At 37.0% G+C, this 23196-nt stretch overlaps 1 protein-coding gene across 1 annotated transcript in view; it reads right to left on the bottom strand.

Moving 5' to 3' along the window:
• STRN (striatin, calmodulin binding protein) overlaps window positions 1–23196 on the bottom strand; it is a gene marked incomplete at its 3' end in the record, with an annotated part of 41947 nt that overhangs the window by 16466 nt on the left and 2285 nt on the right. The window contains exons 2-6 of the mRNA XM_010082533.1: window positions 19312–19385; window positions 16201–16279; window positions 14002–14166; window positions 2643–2778; window positions 618–753 (exon numbers count right to left, since the gene is read on the bottom strand). Of these exons, the coding sequence (XP_010080835.1) occupies window positions 618–753; window positions 2643–2778; window positions 14002–14166; window positions 16201–16279; window positions 19312–19385 (590 nt within the window). The remainder of the gene's footprint in view (window positions 1–617; window positions 754–2642; window positions 2779–14001; window positions 14167–16200; window positions 16280–19311; window positions 19386–23196) is intronic.

Raw genomic sequence — 23196 nt, 5'->3', positions numbered from 1 at the left:
CCTTCTTCCCTTTCCTATGCAAAGGGTTTATGCAGAATAACTACATCAAGGTAAAGTGGATGCTGGCATTCTGGGTTTCAGGACATGAACCTCAAAGGACAGTTTGTGAACTGTGGCTCTATGACTAGGAGGCTTGAAGATATATTCTTCTGATAAATCATAAAAGATAATTTGAGCAACTGAATTGTTCATATTGCCCAAACTGCCAACACGCAATAAAAGCACAACTAATTGAGTCTTTATGACTCACATTACTCTCTGCATCAAAGCTGGAGAAAGCAAAGATGATGAAATAACTTTCATGTTCAAAACTGTAAAATACAGCTTTATCAGAGCCCTTCATTAGCATGGGTCACTGGAAAAAAACACACTGAAATTCCACTCATAAAATTCAAATTCTGTCTTATCATTAAAAAAGGAAAATGACCAGAAGCATAAACCTTGAAGAATCCTTAAAGCAGTATAGACAAAAACGAGAATATTATGACAAGAGGACTTCAGTCTGCCCATTATTTACTGTAGGAATACTCAAAAGGTGCTGTGATCATGACAGATATCACAATACATTCTTAGTGTAATTTTTTTTCCTCACAATACATTCCATGACATTTCCTTACCCCAGTCTGTTCCATCTCCTGAACTTCTTGACTCCCCATCACCTTCATCTGAGGTAACCAAAAAGTCAAACTCTTTCAAAGCTTCTTCTGTGTCTCTGTCTTCACTGCTGTCAGATAGCACTCTTTTCCTTACAATCTGAAAGGTCAGGAAGGAGAGAAAAAAGCTGAATTAAGTTACACATGCATCTTTTATACCAAGCAGTACTGTCTTGTATTCTCTGCAAAATCCTAGCAGGAAGTGCAGAAGCAGAAAAGCATACATTAATAAGCAAATCTGGAATAAGCAAATTTCTAAGCCAAACTTAAATTTGTCTCTCAGGTCTTCCTGTGTCCACCAATAATCAATCACTTGATAATGAATCTACACTGTTCTAGACCATTACTGATTTTAATACCAAAGTACAAACTTTCTTTTAAAACAGATTAAAAAAAAAAAAAAAACCAACCACAAACCCCACAAACAAAAAGCCCAGAATGCTGTAAAGAACTTCAGCAGAACCAAACTCACTCTGCTTCTCTGAAAATAGCCTGTTCAACTCTCACTTCTGAAATCACTCTACATGTGGGCCAAAAGACAAGTCTAGGGGAAAAAAACCAAAAACCAAAAAAACCCAACAAACTCACAAGAGCTAATTTGCTTAGATTTGGCAAACATCATTCCACCCTGAATTACTGTTATTTAAGCACAGTACTTCCATGTTTAAACTGCACTTTCTTTTCAAATTCAAAAGCAAATTTGGTAAAAAAACTTCCTGAATTTTGGTAAAAGAAAAAAATATATGTTTTAATGAAGGGCCTCACTGTATGCTTTCTGTAATAAATTTACTTTTCCCTTATTAACTAAAATGTACTAGATGCTTTATAGTTATTTGACTAACAGGTGAGCTCATGACATGATACATTAAATCTGTAGCATAAATTTTGCTTCTGCAGAAGAAGAAAAATTACATTCATCACAATACTTTGACTTGGAACCTTGCTAAGGGTCAGTCTGAAAAGTCTTCAGTGCATAGGCCAATATCCCATAGTTCATGTGGATGAACAACTGTTTCCTCTAAATACAGTGAGCCAATTTCAAAACCTGAAACAATTCTAAACTTCAAGCTTCATTCCTTTGTAAGGCTTACTGAACGTACTGTATTACAGATGATTTTACAGAAGAGTCTCAGACATTAGTTCACAGCCCATGGATGAAAGGAACAAGTTTACAAAGATCCTCTTCAAAAACTCTTTTTAAAACTGATGGTTTGGTAAGTGTTCATTCTTAAAACTGATCATAGAAACAATCACATCCATCATGACTCTTATCTGCTTCAATTGTTAGGAAACACAACTCATTGAATAAATATTAATTTTGAAAAGAAGAGGATAAAATTGAGTCCTGATTATATGTATATATTTTATGTGACCACATGACCCAATCATATAAGGAAGTATAGATCATCGGGAAGTTTCAGGCATTTGACCAAATAAACAAACAAAAAAGTTTATTAACCACATATTAGAGTTTTTCCAGTTATACTTTTTCTTCCTCCACAAGCTATTTAAAGAGAAATGTGGTATTTCACTTCTGTACCCTACAAGGATAAATTCCTACAAGTAATTTTAAATATCAATATATTTATACAAATATTCAAGAAACAATGCATTTTTCACATGCAACATTACAAACAATACCTTCAAACTAAGTTGAAAATTCTAAAAAGAGGACATCTACTACCTTAAAAATTGTATCCAATATATACCAAAAATACTAGACAGTATGGAATAAGAGAAAAAATTTAAAGAACTTTAATCTGTCCCCACAAACTTAAAGCAATGCAGAAGGCAAAGCTTAACTTATATGCACAACCTCAGAAATGCATATGTAACTCCTCTTATGCACACATGCTTGGACAGACCATCATAAAGATGCATTAATGATTTGCACGTGTACATACACAGTCATATACTTTGCATACAGGCATCTCATTAATCTCACTTTTTCTGTTCTTCGTAACTTTTTCAATTATTTTTTCCACTCACTGTTGCAGTATCAATGATTGTTTTCTCTCTTCCTTCAATATCTTCTTCATCTTCTTCATCACTAAAGTCTGCAGCTGCATTTTCAAGAAACTTGAAGGTCTCTAGCAGAGAGGCAGAGTCAGTCAATTCAGGTTTCCTAAACAACAACAACAACCACCATCATGAGTCAAAAGAAATCATTACAAAGTCACTTTTGTAATTACCAGTCTGTTCTGTTTTATGATGGCCAACACCACACAAGACTAAAATAAGCCTACGGGTATAAATGGACTATTACAGGTAAAAATGTTTGTAGATTAAAAAAACTAAACATTTTCCGTAAATTATCTTATTAGAACCAACAATTATTCTTCATCCAGCTGCAATTACCAGAACAGACGCTTCATCATTTTACTTGAAAAGCACTTCAAAGCAATGTTCATCTGATAGGAAAGCAACATCGATACTGATATACCATCACTGAACGCCTTGGCAACAAGGACATGAGTTAGAGCTACATCAGGGTACAGGAAAACTTTGCTGCTCCTATCTGATGTTCCTCACCTTGCCAGGAAACAAACTCCAGATCTATCACTCATTAACTTTAAGACACGGTAAATTTGCCACTATAAAAGAATATGATGGGAAAACATGACTGATGACTATGTAGCCATTACATAGACGTTAACATTAAACAAATAAGGAAATGGATGAAGACTGGGTAAAATCATGACTGCACTGGCACAAATTCAGGCAGTGCCTCAGAACAGGAAGCATAAGAGTTGTCCTCCTAACAACTAAAGAGGAAGAATCCAAGAAGCAGGACTGTAACTATTATTAAAACACTGATGGAAGCACAGTTAAAGTAATCCTAAAATTAACAACAGGTACCATGTTTTCTATGCAGAAGACACTCTTCTCCATCAATTCCTCAAAGATAAAGTGGTGAAAAAAAATTATTCAGTTTGAGTTGTAATGATTACTTCCAGTAAAACATTGTACATTCTTTATATGACTTTACAGCAGTAAAGACAAGCTTTATTGTTTTCTTACCTTTGATCTGTAGTCTTTCATAGTTCATCACTAAATGCACGTCATCTTGATTTTCACAACCACTGAAACCACAGAAGTCTCCCTCTCTCTTTTCAGGATTGTAGCTCTCAAATGTCTTGTACAGTCACCCTCACTACCAGCAAGTGCTTTGTTAATGCTACATTTTGCTTCTGCTATGACCCATTTCAAAAGTTTCAATCAACAGACAAGCCTGTCTAGCAAGGCCTTTGAAACTCCCTGCAGTGCAAGCACCTGATTATCTGTCCATCACCCACTTACTCCGGTGTTTCTTCATAACACTTTTCAAAGGTTTATGACAGGAAACATCCAAGGGCAAAAGCTCTGATAAGGTGTGATGAACTGCACACTTCCTTCTGTACGCAGCCTCTGCTCAAGCAGTTCTATGCTTATATGACAACAACTAGCAGGAGTGCCTTCTTCATAGCCCCAGTATGTCTGCATCTCATTAAGACAATTTGCCATCCTGTCCTTTTTTCATTTACTCATCTTTACAACCCAAAAATACCAAAAAGGATTTCACATACACAACAGCATGATGTACAGTATGTTTTCATGGTCACGGGTTGTACTGAGAATATTCCTTCCACTTCCCCATATCTTATCTAAGAACAATCTCAAACACCCTTCCAATTTGCCTTGTGTCCTGCAGTATTTTGACCTTCTTGTTTCTATGACAAGCCTGAAAGCACTCTGTAATATTTTACTTTTTCCTTGACTAATCACTATTTGGCAGACTACAATATCTCATGAATCTGTAGTAATAACGTACTTCTTCACAGGAATCCTACGGTACTGCTGTTTTGCTGATTTCAACACAGAAATCTTGATACGACAAAACTTGGACTGCGCTTCACTTGACTAACTTACTGATTTTCAGCAAATTTTGTGTGTCTTGGTCAACTTTAAGTGGACTAAATCATCTGACCACAACTGTATTTCTGTTTTTCTCTTCTGTATTTTGCCATGTAAAAATCTGCTGTGTAAAAACGTCAGGGCTGCTGATCTATATTAGCAGCTATCAGACATGCTACAGTAAACAGCAATACTAAACACAGAAGATTTTAATCAGAACTTGTTATTGAGAAACAGATATCCTTCTACATTTACCAGTATTTGCGGTAATACATACCTAGATTTGGTTCTCTACTCATTTGATCTTATATCAGGATCTCTCTCACACTGAAGTTTAAAGTGACCACCAAAAGAGAAGGTTAAATCTTTTTTTGGTCTGAATTCAACGATCATTAATTATTACATACTTTAGTGGGTGGGATATATACATAATTGCATATCCTCATTTACACATCTCATGAGTTGGAAAATACAGTAGTTTTTCATATATTTCAAAGCTCCTGCACAGTATGAAAAAACACAAAGCCAGCATAGTACCACAGAAGATTATTTGTGCTAAGGCATAGCTTCCAAGAAAGAATTCATAAGAACCGAAAAAAGAAAAGTGACAGAATATTTAAACTATTTACAGGTTCTACAGGGAAAAAAAGCTTCAAGCTGACAGGTTGATTTGCTACCTTTGTACCCCAACACGCTTTAGAGGTCAAATCAAAAGTAACTCTATAATTTAGCTATGTTTCATTTAGCTATCTTTCATCTTTTAACAGTACATAAACATAATACATTTTAGATATTATTGTCAGCATGAACACTTAGGAATACTGTAAAGTATATTTCAGAAAGTGTCTAGTCTTAGGTAATTTATATGATGTACTTTGATGGCTATTTCAAGTTTGCTTGTTTCATCATTTCCATCTGTTTAGTTTGTTTCTGTTATGGGGTCACTCATAAAGCAACATAAAAAAAGCAGAAGTGGCAAAAATATGTTCAGAGGTAGGGTAGTACAATAAATTACTCTAAATTCCATTTTAGAAAAAGAAACACAGCTCACCATTTCTAGAGCTTTTGTAGTCTAGAATGAATTTTTAAAAAATTCATGGGTGAAAACAATAGAATGGGGCTCCAAAGGCGGGTACTGATGCACGAACTGTAGTATTACAGGCATGAATAAGGCCAGACTATGGCAAGGTTCAGGAGCTATTACAATCAAAGAGAGACCAAAAAAACCAAAAAGGTCTCAAAAAGGATAATTCCTCTTTACTGGACTGCCCTGCATAAAAACGTACGTAAGGGAGAACATCCTTTTCACAGTGCGAGAACTTGTGTGTTGCTTTTCCTTTCTTCTCCAGCCGTACTGTCTAAAGAAAAACTGCTGGGAAAGAACAAGCCAGAAACGCCAGACTGCAAGAGCAGCTACAGAAGCTGCCAAAACAGAATGCATAGAGCAACCAGATTTTGGCAGGACTTCAACCCTGTGTTCCTCAGCTGCTTGTTCTGAATCTCTTTCCCACTGCTCCTTCCTCAACTATACTCTGCAACAGCACCCTTGCATGGTTTTCTACCCAGCACCTAACCTTGCCTTCTTTCTTTGAGTGTTTCATCCTAGTTGACTTACCACTTCTTAACCACACTTAAAAAAAAAAAAAATCATTTAACCAATATAACATGTTCTATCAGATCCTGTTAAGTCTGTGCATTACATCCTCCTCTCCAGTAGCCTTATCCAATCAGACAGGAAAGTCTTTGGGGCAGAGAGACTATCCGCTACTTGTGTCTGCACGTGATCAAACACAACAGGACTAACTGCTTGTCTTAAGCATAACAAGCACAATAAGTAGTGCCAGAAAATAAAGTATAGCTACACTAATACTGCTGGGTTTTCCATCTTACTAACACCTGGGCAGTGCACAGATTTTGTGAATATTAACAGTTCTTCCTGTTTAAAACACAAAATTTTTGTTACAAATGGGCTGGTAACTGAAGTACTTACCTCCCTTAAAGCAACATAAACCTGAAATCCCATGAATATTTTTCTCCTCTGACACAATTTTCTGCAGCTGTGACCGCCCTGTAAATCTCATCCCAACTTGCATTTTACAGGCTGTTCAGTTATGTAGATTTGTCTTAACCCCTTGGCCCCTTTAAGACTAAAAATAATAATAATGTCTTCCCATTAAATATACAAAAAAATAATTTGTGGATGTTCCACATGTATTATTTAAAGTGTGGCTCTCACTGGGCCTCAGTGGGCCATACAGCCAACTCTTCATTTTCTGCCCTACAGTCACACAGCTCAAGACAAGTATTTTGTGTACAAATCCAGTTGGCTCTAGCATCAAAATATTAGCAGATTTACAAAGCATATAATGTTCAATTGGCTTTCAACATTAAAAATTCAGCATCTTAACATAAATCCTGTTTCTTACTGAGTGAAAAGTAGAAACCATAACCTATAGGAAAGGTGAGGTTGTTACATGGAAACTAAAACAGCACACGGATGATACATTTCCTGCTCCCAACATGATCCAGACCATTTCATATTACAAAGTCAAGCTTAACTTAAACTAAAGCCACATTACAGATGTGTATTTTCTTTGTAGCAAACACATTCAATATTTCTATCATTACCTTCTCCTTTGTGTACAACAACTCTTGGGAGTCCCTGGTCATGTTTAGGGAGACTCTCAAACTTATCCCATGAACTGCCCAACCACAAGGCCATTAACTGCTTCAGTCCTACTCACTCCCCCAAAGGAAAATGTAAAGGAGCTTTCTGTTTGTTTGCTTTATCCAAGACATACACAAGTTATCTTAAATAGAACCAGATTTTATTGATAAATTCAGAAGCAGGAAGAAATACCACAGTAAAGTTAAATAAACACAAGTTCAGCTTGGGCTGAGAAATGTTTCTGGGGGCCTGCACAGCAAAGAGCTTGTTGTGACCCAGCATTCAAAGAGCTATCCTAGCATACTCCTTATTGAGCCATTTTCGTTGGCTCAGTTTGTTCCTACTATCAAAATGTGCTACTGCAAGATCACAAGTTTCATTAATTCTCCATACAATTTAGTTATTTCATGTTTTAACACAGTCTTTTCAATGTGGCTAGTTGAGTTCCTTCAAACTGGATGCAATAAATAAACACATGCAAATTCAAATGTCTTCCTTTCTATGAGGACTGTCTTTAAGAACCGTTTGTTAAACCTTTAATACTGTGCAAAATCTTCATAATGCAGCATAGAAAATATCAAACTAATAATTTATAAAATTATGGAACAGTTAAAATCAGCAACATTTACACACAAGGAACATGGGGCAGGCTAGACTGTCACAACCTTTGAAACCTCTTAGGAATTCACATCACACAGTGCAAGAACCAGTGCAATACATACTACTATACTGGTAAGCAACACTTACAAAATGGTTTGGATGGAAATTGGAATTATGAAGGAATGCCATTTAAAGAGGAAAGGCCACTTCTCTTGCCAAATCTAGTCAGGTAACTATAATATGTCAAATAAACAAGCTTTTTAAAGAACAAAAAGTAAATTCAATGTCTGAAGTACCAAAGTAACTTTGCTAAGTTATTTCTCCATTCACCTCCCTGCTCTTTGCTTCTCTCTCTCCCTCTGCACAACATCTCTGTCTCTTTCTTCCTGGTCCTTCTGTACTATGAGTCTTATGTGACATTTCCAAGAAGCATCCCTCAAACCCTTAAGCCATAGATCTGTGCCAATGAAATGAAGAGTGGTCCATGGGTACCGCTTTCTTCACACAAAAACCTAATTTACCTATTTTTCTGGTTTAATGCATCTGTTGAAAGTGTCCAGGTCTGGCCTAAATCAGGTATCTGAAATGCCTGCTCGGTCACTGCAAGATGGAGGCAGGGACAAATGGGAAAAGGATGAAAAACACACCAGTAAAGGGAACAAGGCAAACAGATTTTGGATTTTTTTTTTTTTTTTTGGTAATTCAATATTTTAGTCTCCCATACTATTTTGGAAATCCTTTTCACGGCAGATGTTACCTCAGGTTGTTAAATTCAGAGGTATTTTCCCAAATAAACCATTTTATAAGCGAGTCAACACACAACATTCATCAGCCAGTATGCAGCAGTTTCATTACATGGGTCAGTGTTAATAGGATTTAGAGATGCAAGTTATGCCAAGGCCGCCTGGTATAGATAGGCGTTCATTCACTGAAGTGTCAGTTGGAATGATTTCCTGTACATCAGAAAGATAAGGTCTTCAAAATGCTTAGTTTTAACCTTTGAAAAGGTCTTTGGATTTGCTCTCATGTGTTGAGGTTTGATGCCTTTTTGCTCACGTGAAATATAGGCAGTGGAAGTCATATGTGGTTCAATAGAAAAACAAAGGGCAGTAGATCAGTTTCAGAGAGAGACCAATATACCATTCAGAAACATTTTTCTTTAAAAAGTTTCTACTTAAATTATCTGAGTTCTTGTTAACAATTTGATCATTAGAACTATATTTATCTATATTGGTTTTATACATACACACATCCATATATATGTGTATATACATACGTATCCTTGGTATACCCTCTTTCCTTTCCAGTTCTTTTCCTTTACTATATTTGCTTCCACTCATATCAAACAGTAGACAAATACACACCTTCAAAATGGTAAACTAATTTGACTGTTCAGGTTTCAGTCAATAAGACAAAGCTATTTAAAAATGAGGTAATAAGTGAACTGAAGATACTTTAATACTCTCATGTTTTCAAGGCTACAAGTGATATTTGCAGGCAGCTTTAATTTCTGTTTCAGTTTGCTGGGGGAAAGCACCCATTCCTCTCACTGCAGATGTTAAGAATTCCAACCATTATTATAAAGTTATTATTTTAGTATATATTTTTCAGTCCAGTCATGCCAAATGGTACTTATCTTTTGTAATGCAAGTGAGCTGATCTGAAGAAACTGAAAACAGATTCCCTTCTAAATTCCATGAAAAAAGTGGAAACAGGACTATATCTATCTCAGGGTATCATATTAACATTTCATTTATGGAATCAAAATCTTCCAAGGTGCATTCAAAATCCACATGATGTCTTGAGTGCTAAAGTTTTCAAGAGGATCTGTACATCAGCAAATAAATAGGTAATGTAAGAATACAAGTTTGGCGACAAATGTAGCAGCTAGTAACACGTAAAGACTGCGTCTACTTCACCTAACAGTAAGACTTTCAGACAACAGCGGTTTGTTCATCACTGTACCAACACAAGAGAAAAACAAAGCGGTCGAGGGAGTTCACTGATGTAACTGCAACCCTTTAAGGTACACAAAATTAAGCAGAAGGGTATGAGGGACCAGATTACAATTTTCTAAAATAACTAGAGTCTAGCAGAATTCAGGTTACATATTGTCTGCTGCAAGTATTACTGTCTTAAGTATTTGCACTACAGTAACTACTGTACACTTCTCGATAACAAAGTAAACTGCATCAGCTTCACAATAATCACCCCAAACATTCTCACCAGCCCTTCCCATAAAATGATCTGACTTACTGTTGCTGCCACAGCACTGAGTGTCCAAACCCCAGCTGCTGAAGTACATATACCAGTTATACCTTGTTGTCTGTTATACCAACAGACAACTCGTTAAAATCTGTAAAAGATGTGGTGAATTGAGCAGAGAATGAATATCCTCCCTATCCACCACGAAGTATACACTTCACATATCCCTGGGGTCAGAGGAAAAACGCCAGGACCTACCCACTTACTCTTACAACAATCAAAGGCATTTCCAAAAAAATAAAAAAAGTGTGGGTGTCTGCTGTTGTCAGAAATACAGTCAGGGGTAGATCAGAGGCATTGCTGAAGGAGGTGGAGTAGCAGCAACAAACATTATACACAGAATAATGGGCTTACACAAAAACCATGCTAACATCAGACTATGCTGAGAAGTATGTCAGTTCTTCCATTTTTACTGGAATTTCTCTCCAACTCTCTCCAAGTACCAATTTGTTTTATTCTCCACTACTTTCATTTCACTGAGAAAGTATTGGCTGATTACCAATAAACAACAGTCAAAGTTTTGTTTCCCATTTCCATTAACCCCTCTCTCCTCCCAAAGAGGTAACCATATGGCTACATAAAAGCATCAAATACCATTTTTTACCTTCTTTGGGATCTATCTCAGGTGTTCAGCTACAGAAGGCAGTTTATCCAATCTATTCTTTCTGCAATTTACATTGTTACTGAGAGAAATCTCTAAAGAAATTTAAAGCTAACATGCCTTCCATTTTCCTGTTCCTGAAACACATACTTGTATCCATTTTCCTTCTTTTTTTCACTGTGCTGTTTTCCCTTCTACTGTATGTTATCTTCATCACATTCACCGACATTCTTTCTGAACTCCTGTTGATTTGTCTTCATGGTTTCTCACCCAGAAGCTCTCTCTTTCTTCAATCCCTGTATTCTGCTTCTCACATTCTTCTTTTAATGTAAACATTTTCCAAAAAAATCAGACTTAAAATCCACAGTCTCAGCTGGATTCACAATATTATGCAGTTCTTCCAAGATCAAACAAATCAAACATTCTAAGAGCTGTGCTTTCTCACTTTAACACAAGTATTCCTTGTTAGACTAGATTCGTTTCCAAGCATTACATTTTTGTCCAGCACTCTGCTCTTCAAATGTAACTGAAACATCTCCAGGTTGACCACTAGCCTCAGACTTGCTACCAGATACTTGACATCAATGTTCATTAAATGTCTTGAACCACAAAATTTGCCAAACTACATTGGCTTGAGCAGTTCACAGGCTTCTGTGGTGGTAGCAAAGCTTTCTCCTGCAAAGAGTTTCACCGTATCCATATGGCCACAGAGTGCCTTCCATCTGCACTTTAGTTTGCAACTGTCCCAACGTCTGGTGGTCCTGGCAAACATACACACGTCCTTAAACTTCCTGGGACTGCACTGAGGTTTTGGTTGGTTTCTTCTTCTTCTGATCTATCACTGGAATTTCCTCCTCTACCACTACCAAACTGCAGGCACTTGTTCATCGCACTCCTTCTAACTGTGCAAGCTTGCTGTGGCCCCAATCCTCTTCTCACTTTGCATACACACTAGGAATAACAAGAGGCTGCTAAAAGAACTGACCATCTTTTCACCGTCCTGGTAAGCACTGATGACACTGCTTCAGAGAGTGTCCCTACCTCAACTGTGAGCCACAATTAAGCTACCTGAACCACCTAAATTTTTCCCAGTTCTGCCAACCAGGCAGAAAAGCACTGAATTAAGTTTTCAAACTCTGTAAGAATCAGGAGCAAGATCCATGTGCCTTAAATCTTAGTCACCTACTCAATACTACTGCTCTTCAAAAATAAGCTTTCTATACATGTTTAAGTAATGCTGTCAATAGACGAGGCAGCGAACAGGTAAGTATGAGCTGATCGAGAACAACATCTCATCTTATTTCTGATTTCACATCTGCCATAAAGCTGCACTTTGAAATCTCAAAGGAAAGCGATGATGCAGTTGGGAGGAGGTGAACAGTGCCACATGGCACAGAAACAGTGAGGTGTAACATGCTACAGAATCTAGTAGCACAAGATGAAATAGTTGTTAAATAACAGGCAGTCTCTGCCAGGAAGAAAGCCACAGAATGCCTCCCGCATGGGAAATTCAAAGAGATGGTCTGAAAGCATACTTGAAACACCCAGAAGAATCACAGCTCTGAAAGCTAGTCTTGTACTCAGACTGACCAAGAATTTTAGTAAAATCCCAACTTTTTCCTCTCAGTGAGGGAGATCTCACCCGACATCTACAAACTCAAAATCACCCGTGAAGACCGATGAGAATACGTTGAACAAGATCTCTGGGAAGTACTTCCACTGTAAAACCCTGGAGTCACGTCCTGCACATCATGTATCACAATGCTCCCCTAAGCTTCCTAATACAGTCTGCCATCTCGTGCACCACAAGGGAGATGAAAACAGTTTCTCAAAGCATGCAGCCCAACCACCTCTGCAGCTGACAAGCTTGAAGAGGCACAGTGGAAAGAAACTGATTTTTCTTCATCAATGAATGTCCTTAGCCACTGAGTAGACTACGAAGTGTTAAACCTAATATCAGGTCTATGCAGAAAGCAAATATAGGAAAGAAATACAAATGTATCCAAAACCGCTATACCAAAACCACTATCTAACCCATCAAACAATATACCCACCTGTTTCAAAAATGAAGTAAACACATTTAAATAAATTTTAAAGTGTAAGAAGAGGAGCTTTATTTACCCATTTCCCCTGAGAAGTGACCCCTTCATCAGAAATCGAACAACATTACTATTGCAATCTATCAAGCATTCCTTGTTCTTCAAAAACAAAGCTGTTGTACATGAACGACATGGCTTGTCGTACTATATTTTAGTAGCTTGCAGGTTTTCTCATACGTTCAAATTTTCCACCTCACAGCATTGAATTTAATTACATAACAATGAACTTCTGCCCTTACATAACTTGTTGGCCTGAAGTTGCTGCAGCTGTCTGCTGGAAGTAATGAAATTTTACAAATGCTTTTTAAAAGACAGAATGTGTCATATAACAGTATTAGACTTTTGAAAAAAAAAGTCTTGAATTTTGTGACATCAGTAGGAAAGGAAAGGAAAAAGAGGGGGAATCTTTGAGGAAAGCTGTGCTCGCTGATGCAGCACAAACTACTGAGAACAGTTACCTCATCTATTGTTCAGATAAACCATTCTGCATAATTGTCATTATTTTTCAAGTTTTGTAACTACTATATCTTAAACAAGAGCAAACAGATTCTCTTCCTGAAGCCTCTACAGTTAAGTTTCAGATTTAAATTACTTTTCTTTTTTTTAAACTCTGCATGGAAAAGAGACAAAAATGGAAAAAAGCATCTTATGTTTTCAAATTACTTAAATGCAAAAGCAAACAAGCTTTTACTTTCCTTGACTGACTTTTCATAGTATTAGAAACATTGAAAGACACTGCACATTTCAGCCACACTATTTCCACTAGTGGAAAACAAAAAACTTACAGGAATCAGAAAGTAACATGTGAATGTTTTTCAGATCCAGTCTAAAAAAATCCACTATCTCATATAGATTATCACGTCACAGTCAGCACAGACCAGAAGAGCAAAGCCTGTAATCGACGAGTAAAGTTTCCAGCAATACAAATAAACAATTAACTTGAAACAAGGCTGACCTCTAACCACTTAGCAACTGTATCTCACAGAGGCTTGGTTTGACTTTGTACGACCATCCAACTGAAAAACGAACCCTTAGGATGCGCTTTTAAGCTGTGAATCTTAAGAGATACTTCCATAATTACTGCTTAATGTAATAAAATTAGTTAAAATTGCTCTAATCACCACCCAGGGAAAAAAACCTGAAATCTCAGTAAATAAAAATTTGTTCTACACCACTAAATGCATTTATGCAGAAAGATAACATTGTCATCCTGATGCTTACCCAATCATTGTGTTTTCTTTAATCTGGCCCTCCGTGCCATTTACCATTGGCTCTTGATTTCTGTTTTCCTTCTCTGAAGCATCGCTTGAGAGGCCCAGTAAAGCTCGCACTCGTTTTGACTTCACATCCAATATCGTGTCGGTGTAGCCCACTTCTTGCAGATACCTGCAGGAACAGAACTCATGCTAATCTTCGATGCGCATCTCACTTATTCAAAAAATAAAAACTCATCTCCAACCCCTTAGCCTAGCAAAGTATAGTGCTGTGCTAATGAAACATGCTTATAAACCATCCTGTACCAGCTGCAGGGGGATCGCTTCTTGCAGTACCAGCCTCTACAGTCACTGAGAAAAAAAAAAAAAAATCAAAGAGCCTAGCAGTCAGTTTATACAATACGTTATTCATTCATTTAAATGGATGGAAAAGCACTTTCAATTAAAATATTTACAACTGACTTATAAAAATCACCACAGTTGCATGTACAAAATGGCCATTTTATTCTTCAACACATGGAAACTACAGATGAAGCCTTACAGGAAATGTCAGATGTGTTCCTTATGTAAGTGTTATTAGAAGCCTAGAAAACCGAGGGAACAAAAAATTCTGTAGCTGTAGGTACTAGTAAGAGTTGTTATTTATAATGCACTAGGTTGGATAAAATCTTTGCCTTGCCCTTTTCTTATTCTGCAATGGAACTGCAAAATATTAATTTGTCTTGCATATCAGGGCTGGGCAGCAAGAATCCTGGACTAGCTTGTATGAAACCTCAAGGTCTAAATTTGTCTCTCTCATCAATATGACATCTTGCCTTTGTGGGTGGGGCAGGGGGGAAATAAAGATTTTTGAAAAAAAAAAGTAAAATTGATCTCTGTCCTTTCCTCTAGAACGTGGAGTTAATAGCAATGTCTTCTCAGGAGCACCGAACTGATTAAATGGCCAATATTTTGCAGGACTCTAAGGAGGGGAAATGCTATTTTACAATAGCAGCTGTTACAAGGGAAGGACATGCACTTTTCCTGCAAGAACATTCTCCTCCAATTTTTTAACAATATCCTCTACATAACCACATTAGGAGAGAAATACTGATTGCTGGCTATATAAAAACCATACAAGTCACATACACAAAATAGTCCGTCAGTAACACACACTCTGTATTCAGCACGGTGTCACTTATCAATTATGCTGAGAAGGAATGACTTGTCTTGAAAATCACTGATCCAAGTCAAGACCACTTTATTTACATTTATTCAACATAAAAGCAAAGATTTGAGTTCTTGCAATTGAAAAGCATGTACAAGCTCTGCAACAGACAAATTTAACATTTGCAGAATTCCTTGGAAAAAGGTCCTTTAACATAAGCTCCAGACTGTCCTTACTGTCTCCCTCCCCTTTCATTTAATCCTCTGTAACACACCAAAAAAAATTATAAAGCAAAAGTTCTGCTTGCTGATTAGAAGACCTTAGAATCAAACTATCAGCATAGGGGATGAGGCAAATACATGAAAAAACAGGTAGAAACAGTCTGATGAGAGGTCTTTAAGAGACCTCTTCAATTTAACCCAAGGGCTGTAACCAAGGCAAAAAACAAAAAACAAACGAACAAAAAAAACCAACAAAACAACAAAAAAAACCACCACACAAAAACATGACCAAGTAGTTTGGAAACGAATTAACTCATTATGACCACAATTCAAAAACTGATTTAGATTAACTGACATTTGCCTCACTGAGATGAACCAAGATTTAGAAAACTTGTAGTGTAATTTTCTGGATATTACTCTTTTCTGCACCTAACACAGGCCAAGTAAAAGTTATTCCTTTCTAACACAAACAGTTAGTTTTATTTTACACAGCTCTTAACAGAAATACTTGTGTGTGTTGTTTTAATCGCAAAAAGGATTGTAAAGTGTCATGAGCCACTGTTCCCCCTCAAGCAGATTGTTTTATTATACTCTGTGAAAGAAAAGCAAAGGAGATTAGGTGTTTGAGATCTGATAGGGCTTCCCATACAAAGTTCTGAAATATTAAAATTTGTCAAAAACCTAGCAAAAGTAGGGCAAAAGCTGAATGAACTGCAACACACACACTTTTCTTGAAAGAAAATCTAACAGAAAAAAAGTCAAATACCACCATCATCACATTTCATTACCAGATTCTCTTCCTTGCATTTGTTATTCGAGTCCTTTTTTCAACACTTACTGTCTTAGCAGCTGTCGTCCTTGTTTCCATATTAGCTGACTGTTCTGTTGTGGCTGAATCTCTGTCTCATTCCCTTCATCTGGAAAAGATTATTTAATTATGACCATTTTTTCTTTGCCCTACTTTTTAAAAAGATGCCCTTCACTTGAGAAGACATGTGATTTGTCTTAAAATGATCAGAAATGATTTAATAACAAAATAAAAGATTCAAAGTGACAATAATCAATCAAGAGAGACAAAAAACGCACACAGCATGCAATTGTAGTACTATGTACACATAAAGATTGTCAGGTACATCCTAGTGTATGAGAGCAATTTCCAGTAGCCATCAGTGCCTTCCCTTCTGTCTCACATCCAAAAGTCCCATCTTACTCCTTTTTCTTTAAGGGAACATAATCACATAGACAATCTGCAGTTTCATTTTTGCATTAACCTCACAATGTAATTGCTGCTCATAATTTAAATTTGAATACAAACATCTTTAACTGCTAACACCACCAAATGCAACTGCAGCATGATATCTATTTACATCTTACTGTCCAACCAATTTCCTTAATATTTGACCACACAACACAAAACCAACAGACCTACTCACATCAACTTTAAATTAATCCATATTTGTAAGAGTTTTGTGAAAGGAAAAAAAAACAACAGGTTGTTTATTTTTTAACCTGAAAAGCTGTTGAAAAATTGAGATACATAAGCATATGCTTCCCAAAAAAAAGATCTTGGTTTATTATCTACAAAACTTGAAAACCTTGTGGTCCAAACCCTAGAGGATGAACAATCTTCTTATGCAAATAAAAATTAAGAACCAGAGAAATCTGTGGTGTAATCCTATGAGTAACTTGATATGTGATGTCGAAAAATTATCCTCACCTGGAAGTCATTTACTTTTAAACTGAATTAACACCACACACAAAAAAACCACCACCCACCCAAAGAAGCTTTCCACAACTAATCAGAATTCAAGCGCAAGGAGAGCCATATGAATTTTATCCATCTCAAATTCACAAAACCATTTAATAGCAACCATGGGAAATAATCAATTGCACAATGATTTTCTGATGACAACTGAACACAGCTGGACCCAATGCACAACTACCAAAGCTCACTCTGTAAGAATTAAAATATGACTGAGAGAAATCTGCCTGAAAATTCCTTTTCAAAGCAAAAACCCTTCTTCTGAAGGCACTATTAGGTACATCTACAGGCAAGAATTCTCTTTTGCTTAGTCTCCTCAAAACTGATGGCCACTAGTGCTAACAGCGGTTTACAGATAAGAATGAAGGTACTTGAAATATGAGCAAATAGCAGCAGGAGATATCACAAGCAGAAAAGAAAAAAAAAAAAAGGCATCCCTTTATCAGGAGTTTGAACTCTTTCCTTCTACAGTGTATTACTGACTCCCCAAGAGCTCACAGAGCAAACAAATCACAAGGACCCATTTGGAAGAACTACCAGAAACACTTCCACATTTTTTTTCCTGACTGGGCAAAAAATGCAGGGGTGGAGGGGGAAGAAACACACATACAAGTAATTTTCTATCAAAGACAACTCCAAAGGAACATGGTAACAAAGGTTCTATTTTAGCTGTGTATCTTTAGTCAGTCTAGATTTTATATGGAACAAAAGTGTACACTTCTGACAGCTACATATACAGAATGCAATGGGATAAATCAGGATAATGGGATTTTAACAAAGATAATTCCACTAATGTTCACTTTGCAGAAGTAATGCACTGGCTACAGCTCTGCTGGGCAAGCCAGGCCTTGCATTACATTCCTCAGCTGGAAACTGGAGCAACATGCTATACCTGCATCCTGAGAAATTACAGAAACCAAGGTTGTCTAGGATCTTGCTACGATCAGAACAGTTTTCTAGAGATCCAGATACAGACTGGAGTCCTCCACTTAAGTAAAACCAAATTAAACAATTTCTTCAGTTAAGGAAATAATCATAGAATCACAGAATGGTTTGGGTTGGAAGGGAACTTTAAAGATCATCAAGTTCCAACCCCCCTGCCATGGGCAGGGACACCTCCCACTAGCCCAGGTTGCTCAAAGCCTCATCCAGCCTGGCCTTGAACACCTCCAGGGATGGGGCATCCACAACAATAACCTTGATAACAATGTGAAACAACATTTCTCAGAAACTCACTACATCTTGGACAAGAAAAGCCTGATGTAAATTCTCATCAGTTGGTGTGGGGTCAGATTTTTTGTTTGTCTGAGTTTTTTAACAACCTTTTGAATTCAATGAGATGAGTTAACCATGACAGTAAACCAGACCATCCCTTCCACAAACCAAGTGACAGAGCTGAGGTCTGTAGACTTTCTATATTCTTCCTTTATGTATACGTGGTTCTAGTTTTATAGCTGTAGTAGGAGTATGTACCCCTTCAGGTTTTTTTTCTGAAGAAAAGATAGGGAGGTAGAGAGAAGGATGAAAGAAAATCATTTAAATTCTTAATTCGTCAAGTTCAGTGCTTAAAACTATTTGTGTGTAGTGGGAGATGCAACCTCCAGAACAAACAACAGCTTTCCAGAGACCAGGGTGAAAAACAGTCCTCTCACAGCACAGCACTGAAGTTAGTTGCATGCACTTCCAATGATCACTGGAAGCTTGCAAATAAATTCCCCACTCTCAAATTCTCACTTATGTCTAATATGCACTTTCACTATTTTTCTCCTGGAATACCATTGAGGTAATCGAGCAAAAAATTATGTACTATACATTTCACGTCCTTTCCCATTAACTTTTTATTCAGAAGAATTATCCAAAGACAAAAGGATTCTATAGCTAAAAATCTGGTGTCTCCCTGTTCCAAAATGTCCATACACATTACTAAGGAAGGGAAAAATTATTCTCTCCAAGAGCAATTTCTTGGTTTGGGTTTTTTAAAATCTAAATTAATTAAATTTATTAAAAGGGTCTTTCAGAGTATTAGCATATACTTTTAGGAGACTAAAATACAGTCTTTATTAATTATCTTTATTCTCACTGCATCCATTCAGTGGTTTATTTTATCAACACTATCATTTCAGCATTTGCACAAACCACAGTTAAGCTTTTATGACAGTAATGAACTCATTCTTAATAAATTCTTACCAGAATCATAGTTTGGTGGCTTCATATCTCCCTGATTCAATTCTGTGCCATATTTTAGTTTGTGATATTTAGCCCTGAAAGGAAAAGGAAAAAAACTATTAGCACATTTAAAAGGTATCTGTAAACACATAGATGTCACCTGTCATCACTTGAAAAGCCATTCCTTTCTTCTAGGCTAGGAACAAAACAATTTGCAGGACTTCAGCAGATCTGTAATTTTGCTTAATTTTTTTTGCAAGGCTGGCAAGTAATTGCAAAGTGAATACTGGTGAAACACGGGGACTGCAGATTTTACAGAATGTTCTTGCTACATTAAAGGTTCCTTCCTCATGGACAGGAGCTATTCTCTGCTTCCCTCCCCACCTGCCCCTGTTTTTTTTTAGCTACCACTATAAAACATTTTTACTACCCATGTCAGTTCATTGCCATCTTCTTATTATTTCATATTGTCACCTCAATTAAGCAAACCTTAGTTTTATTCTTCGACGTGCTGGGCTTTCCAACAGCAGCAGGCTCTCTGTTAGAACTATTCTAAATGAGATTTAGCACTGACGGCAGCCCGTCTACACCACTTTCTCATAAAGCTGCTAGATCTGCCTCTTGACCAAGCTGAAAAATGGAGACTTCTCTTCCAAAAATATTTAGCCTACAGAAGGCCTAGTGTAATAAACCCTACAAAACATGCTACACAGTGACAATAAGAGTAGCTAGAAGAAAAAGGAAAATGCTTTTTAATTTGAAAAGCTTCATCCTACTGAGTCAGTGTCTATAGACTGTTAAACACACAAAATAATGCCACAGTAGTACAGCATTACAAGTGCACACATACATTATTAAAGATTCATTAGAGTAGTCTTATAACTTAGTAACAGCGTTACGTATAGCATCTCCATCCACAGAGAAGCTGTGGATGCCCCATCCCTGGAGGGGTTCAAGGCCAGGCTGGATGGGGCTTTGAGCAACCTGGGCTAGTGGAGGGTGTCCCTGCCCATGGCACAGGGGTTAGAAATTCATGATCTTTAAGGTCCCTTCCAACCCCAATCTCTCTATGATTCCAATCTGTTAAATCTGTGTATGCTCACTTTTTTTCCATTTCTTTCCCTCTTAAATCAACAGTAGTATTCTTCTTTCTTCTTACTGAATTTTTTCCACCTCATTAAACGCATTATAAAATCAGTTCAAAGTGAGACTATTCATTCTATCCACATTATGTGGATACATACCTATTACCTACACTATTACCTATTATACCCACTACCTGTTAGTAGTAGGTTTTTTTAACTGCTTCCTCATAATGCAACTGTTTTTAAAACCTTCAAGAGGATAATCTAGATTACATGGTTTTGTACACCCCGTCCCTTAAATTTATTTTAAGGCCAAACTGGACTAAGATTTCATCTTTCAGAAGATTTTACTTTGTATATCACAGGCAGACCAGCAGAAACACAGATACAGCAGAAAAATCACATCCAGGCAATTGAAGAGCTAAGAATCCCCAAAAGTAATCCTTATTTTTAATATTGCTGGGAAAATTAAAAACAAAAACCATAGATCTTTGCCTGCACAGAATGACAAAAAACTCAATGCCAAACTCAAACCTGAATTAATTAGAATCAATTAGTATAAATTCAGGTATCTGAGCAAAACACCAGTTAGATGTGAACAGAAACATGAATATCATACGTCAGAGTACTTGACCCGATGAACTCACCTTCAGCTGTGGTCAGCTTCTAAACCTCAGAGGAATATTTAAAAAAAAATAAATCAATACAGATAACTAACATTCCATCAAGGAAATGTTCTCTACGCTTCTTCAGGCAGCAAGTATAAGATTTAGTATTAGAAACTTTCTTATGGTACAGCTGAAAATGTCACACGTATGAGATACAAATAATCATCTTCTTTCTAAAGCACACTAAGGAAAGGGCTGAACACAACGATTCAGACTGCAAGACTAAAAGGGAGAATCTTGACTATTCAGTTACACATAGTGCAGTCAGAGGCTGTAAAACTTCTCACAAAAGGAATTTTAATTCTTTTCTATACAAATTCTGAATACAGCTTACTCCAATAGCATGTTTATATTTAATCTATTTCTACAATAACTGTCTCTCCTGCCCACCTGTCACGCTTAGTTTCTCAGCTTTTTCAGAAATCACATAGTCCACTTATTAACAGCTTTAAACTGGCTCTCTGCAGTTCACACATCACAGCAGTGAGATACTATTATCACAAAAAAAAGAAAAAAAGACCAAATATGTATTTTCTGTAAATAAGTATAAAGAAAAATCCAAGTTTCTCCAACCTCTGTATCATCTGGTCAAAACCAAGGACAGCGGATTTGGGGTAGAGGAAGGAGGAGGGAAAAAAAAAAATCACAAAGATGAGCCTTTATTATCTGAAACTTGTTCAACTTGGATGGTTTACCTTCAATTTCTGAAAATTACGTCGGAATTATTAATGGTATGCAGAGACTGAAGAATTACTTGAAAATAACTAGCTAAAGGACAAAATTTTATAGAAAGCATTTTCTATCTGAAAACTAGCCTTCCAGTTGTTTGGAAGAAAGCTATTTTGGGGCTGTGAAACTATGTTACCCAGTAGATGCCCTTACTCAGATAAGCATGAATATCACCACTACTCTGGCTTCTGCACTTCATTACACAACTCTCTTTTTTTGATAAGCAGTATTTTCTTTAAACTATGTGTCTTGTATGAAAACAGTGCTTGGAGGCATTCAACATGTCTGCCACAACACTTCAAGAGTTGCTGAGGAAAATGCTAAAAGCTGTCATCCTTCCTTCTAAATTTCCTAGAACTGAGAGCAGTGAAACTTTTCTGAATGCTTCATACAGAAACAAGTTTGATCCTGATCAAAAAAGGCCACTATTTCTTGGAAATATCTGTCGCCAGACCTGAAGCATCTGATCCAGCTGTGCTGAGGAAGCCTGCCAAAACATCCGTAGAAAATCTAGGAGCCGCCGCCAAACCAAGAGACATAAACAAGAAGAACTGCCAGGAACAGCACGGCGAGATATTCTACCCAGGGGAGAAGGCGCCAGCCTTACGCTGATCAGACACACCAGTGCAGAAAACAACATAAAATTAAATTAAGAGTTTCTAGAGACACAGCTCAGGAGTCCAGTTCTTTGGCTGAAATACGTTAAGACAGGAAATGAGCTAGACTGGATGAAACAGGACATGTACTTGAGAGAAACAGTACTACATTTCAGCTAGCTCCTGAAAATCCAGAGGAAGCAATGCAATTTACTGGTGGCGGAGCAAGTATTGATAAAGTAATAAAATGTAACCCTCAACTGCGAACAGCCTCACACTGCAATCTACTGGATGCTGGCAAAACTACACCAAAACTACTGCTGAACAAATGACAGTGCTTAACTATCAACTACCTCCTTCTAAGCGCTTTGCTACTCAGGGTATGAAGACTCTTCAGCAAAAATAACTGGGCTTCCTATACATGCAGCAGAGGTAATTCACAATTACTAACATAAAGACTCAACATTAAGCTAAATTTGTCAGAAAAACATGATAATCCGTAAGTAAAACTCATTTTCTACCCTACCCGCTATAGAATTACATAAGTAATGAAACAGAGAACAATGACAATGCTTCCAAAGTTGTTTATTTATAGTAAACGTTGAAAACATTTGGTTGAAAGAAGAAATGCTGAACACCCACTACACAGAACAGCTCATAAAAGCGGGTATCTGAGAAAACCAGTGTTTTCATTTTCTTGCTCATGGTTTCCCAAATGCATTGCGAACACAGGCTACTCTGGGCCACAATTTCATATTCTATCCTGTTACTCATAACTTATCTTCATCTAGCTCAGAAAGATCTGGTGTGCTGAAAGGCCAGGGCAGA

The sequence above is a fragment of the Pterocles gutturalis genome, unplaced genomic scaffold, assembly GCF_000699245.1.
Source record: "Pterocles gutturalis isolate BGI_N339 unplaced genomic scaffold, ASM69924v1 scaffold38394, whole genome shotgun sequence".
NCBI lineage: Eukaryota > Metazoa > Chordata > Aves > Pterocliformes > Pteroclidae > Pterocles > Pterocles gutturalis.
The sequence above is the reverse complement of the archived record's forward strand: the minus strand, read 5'-3'. Positions and strand labels throughout refer to the sequence as shown.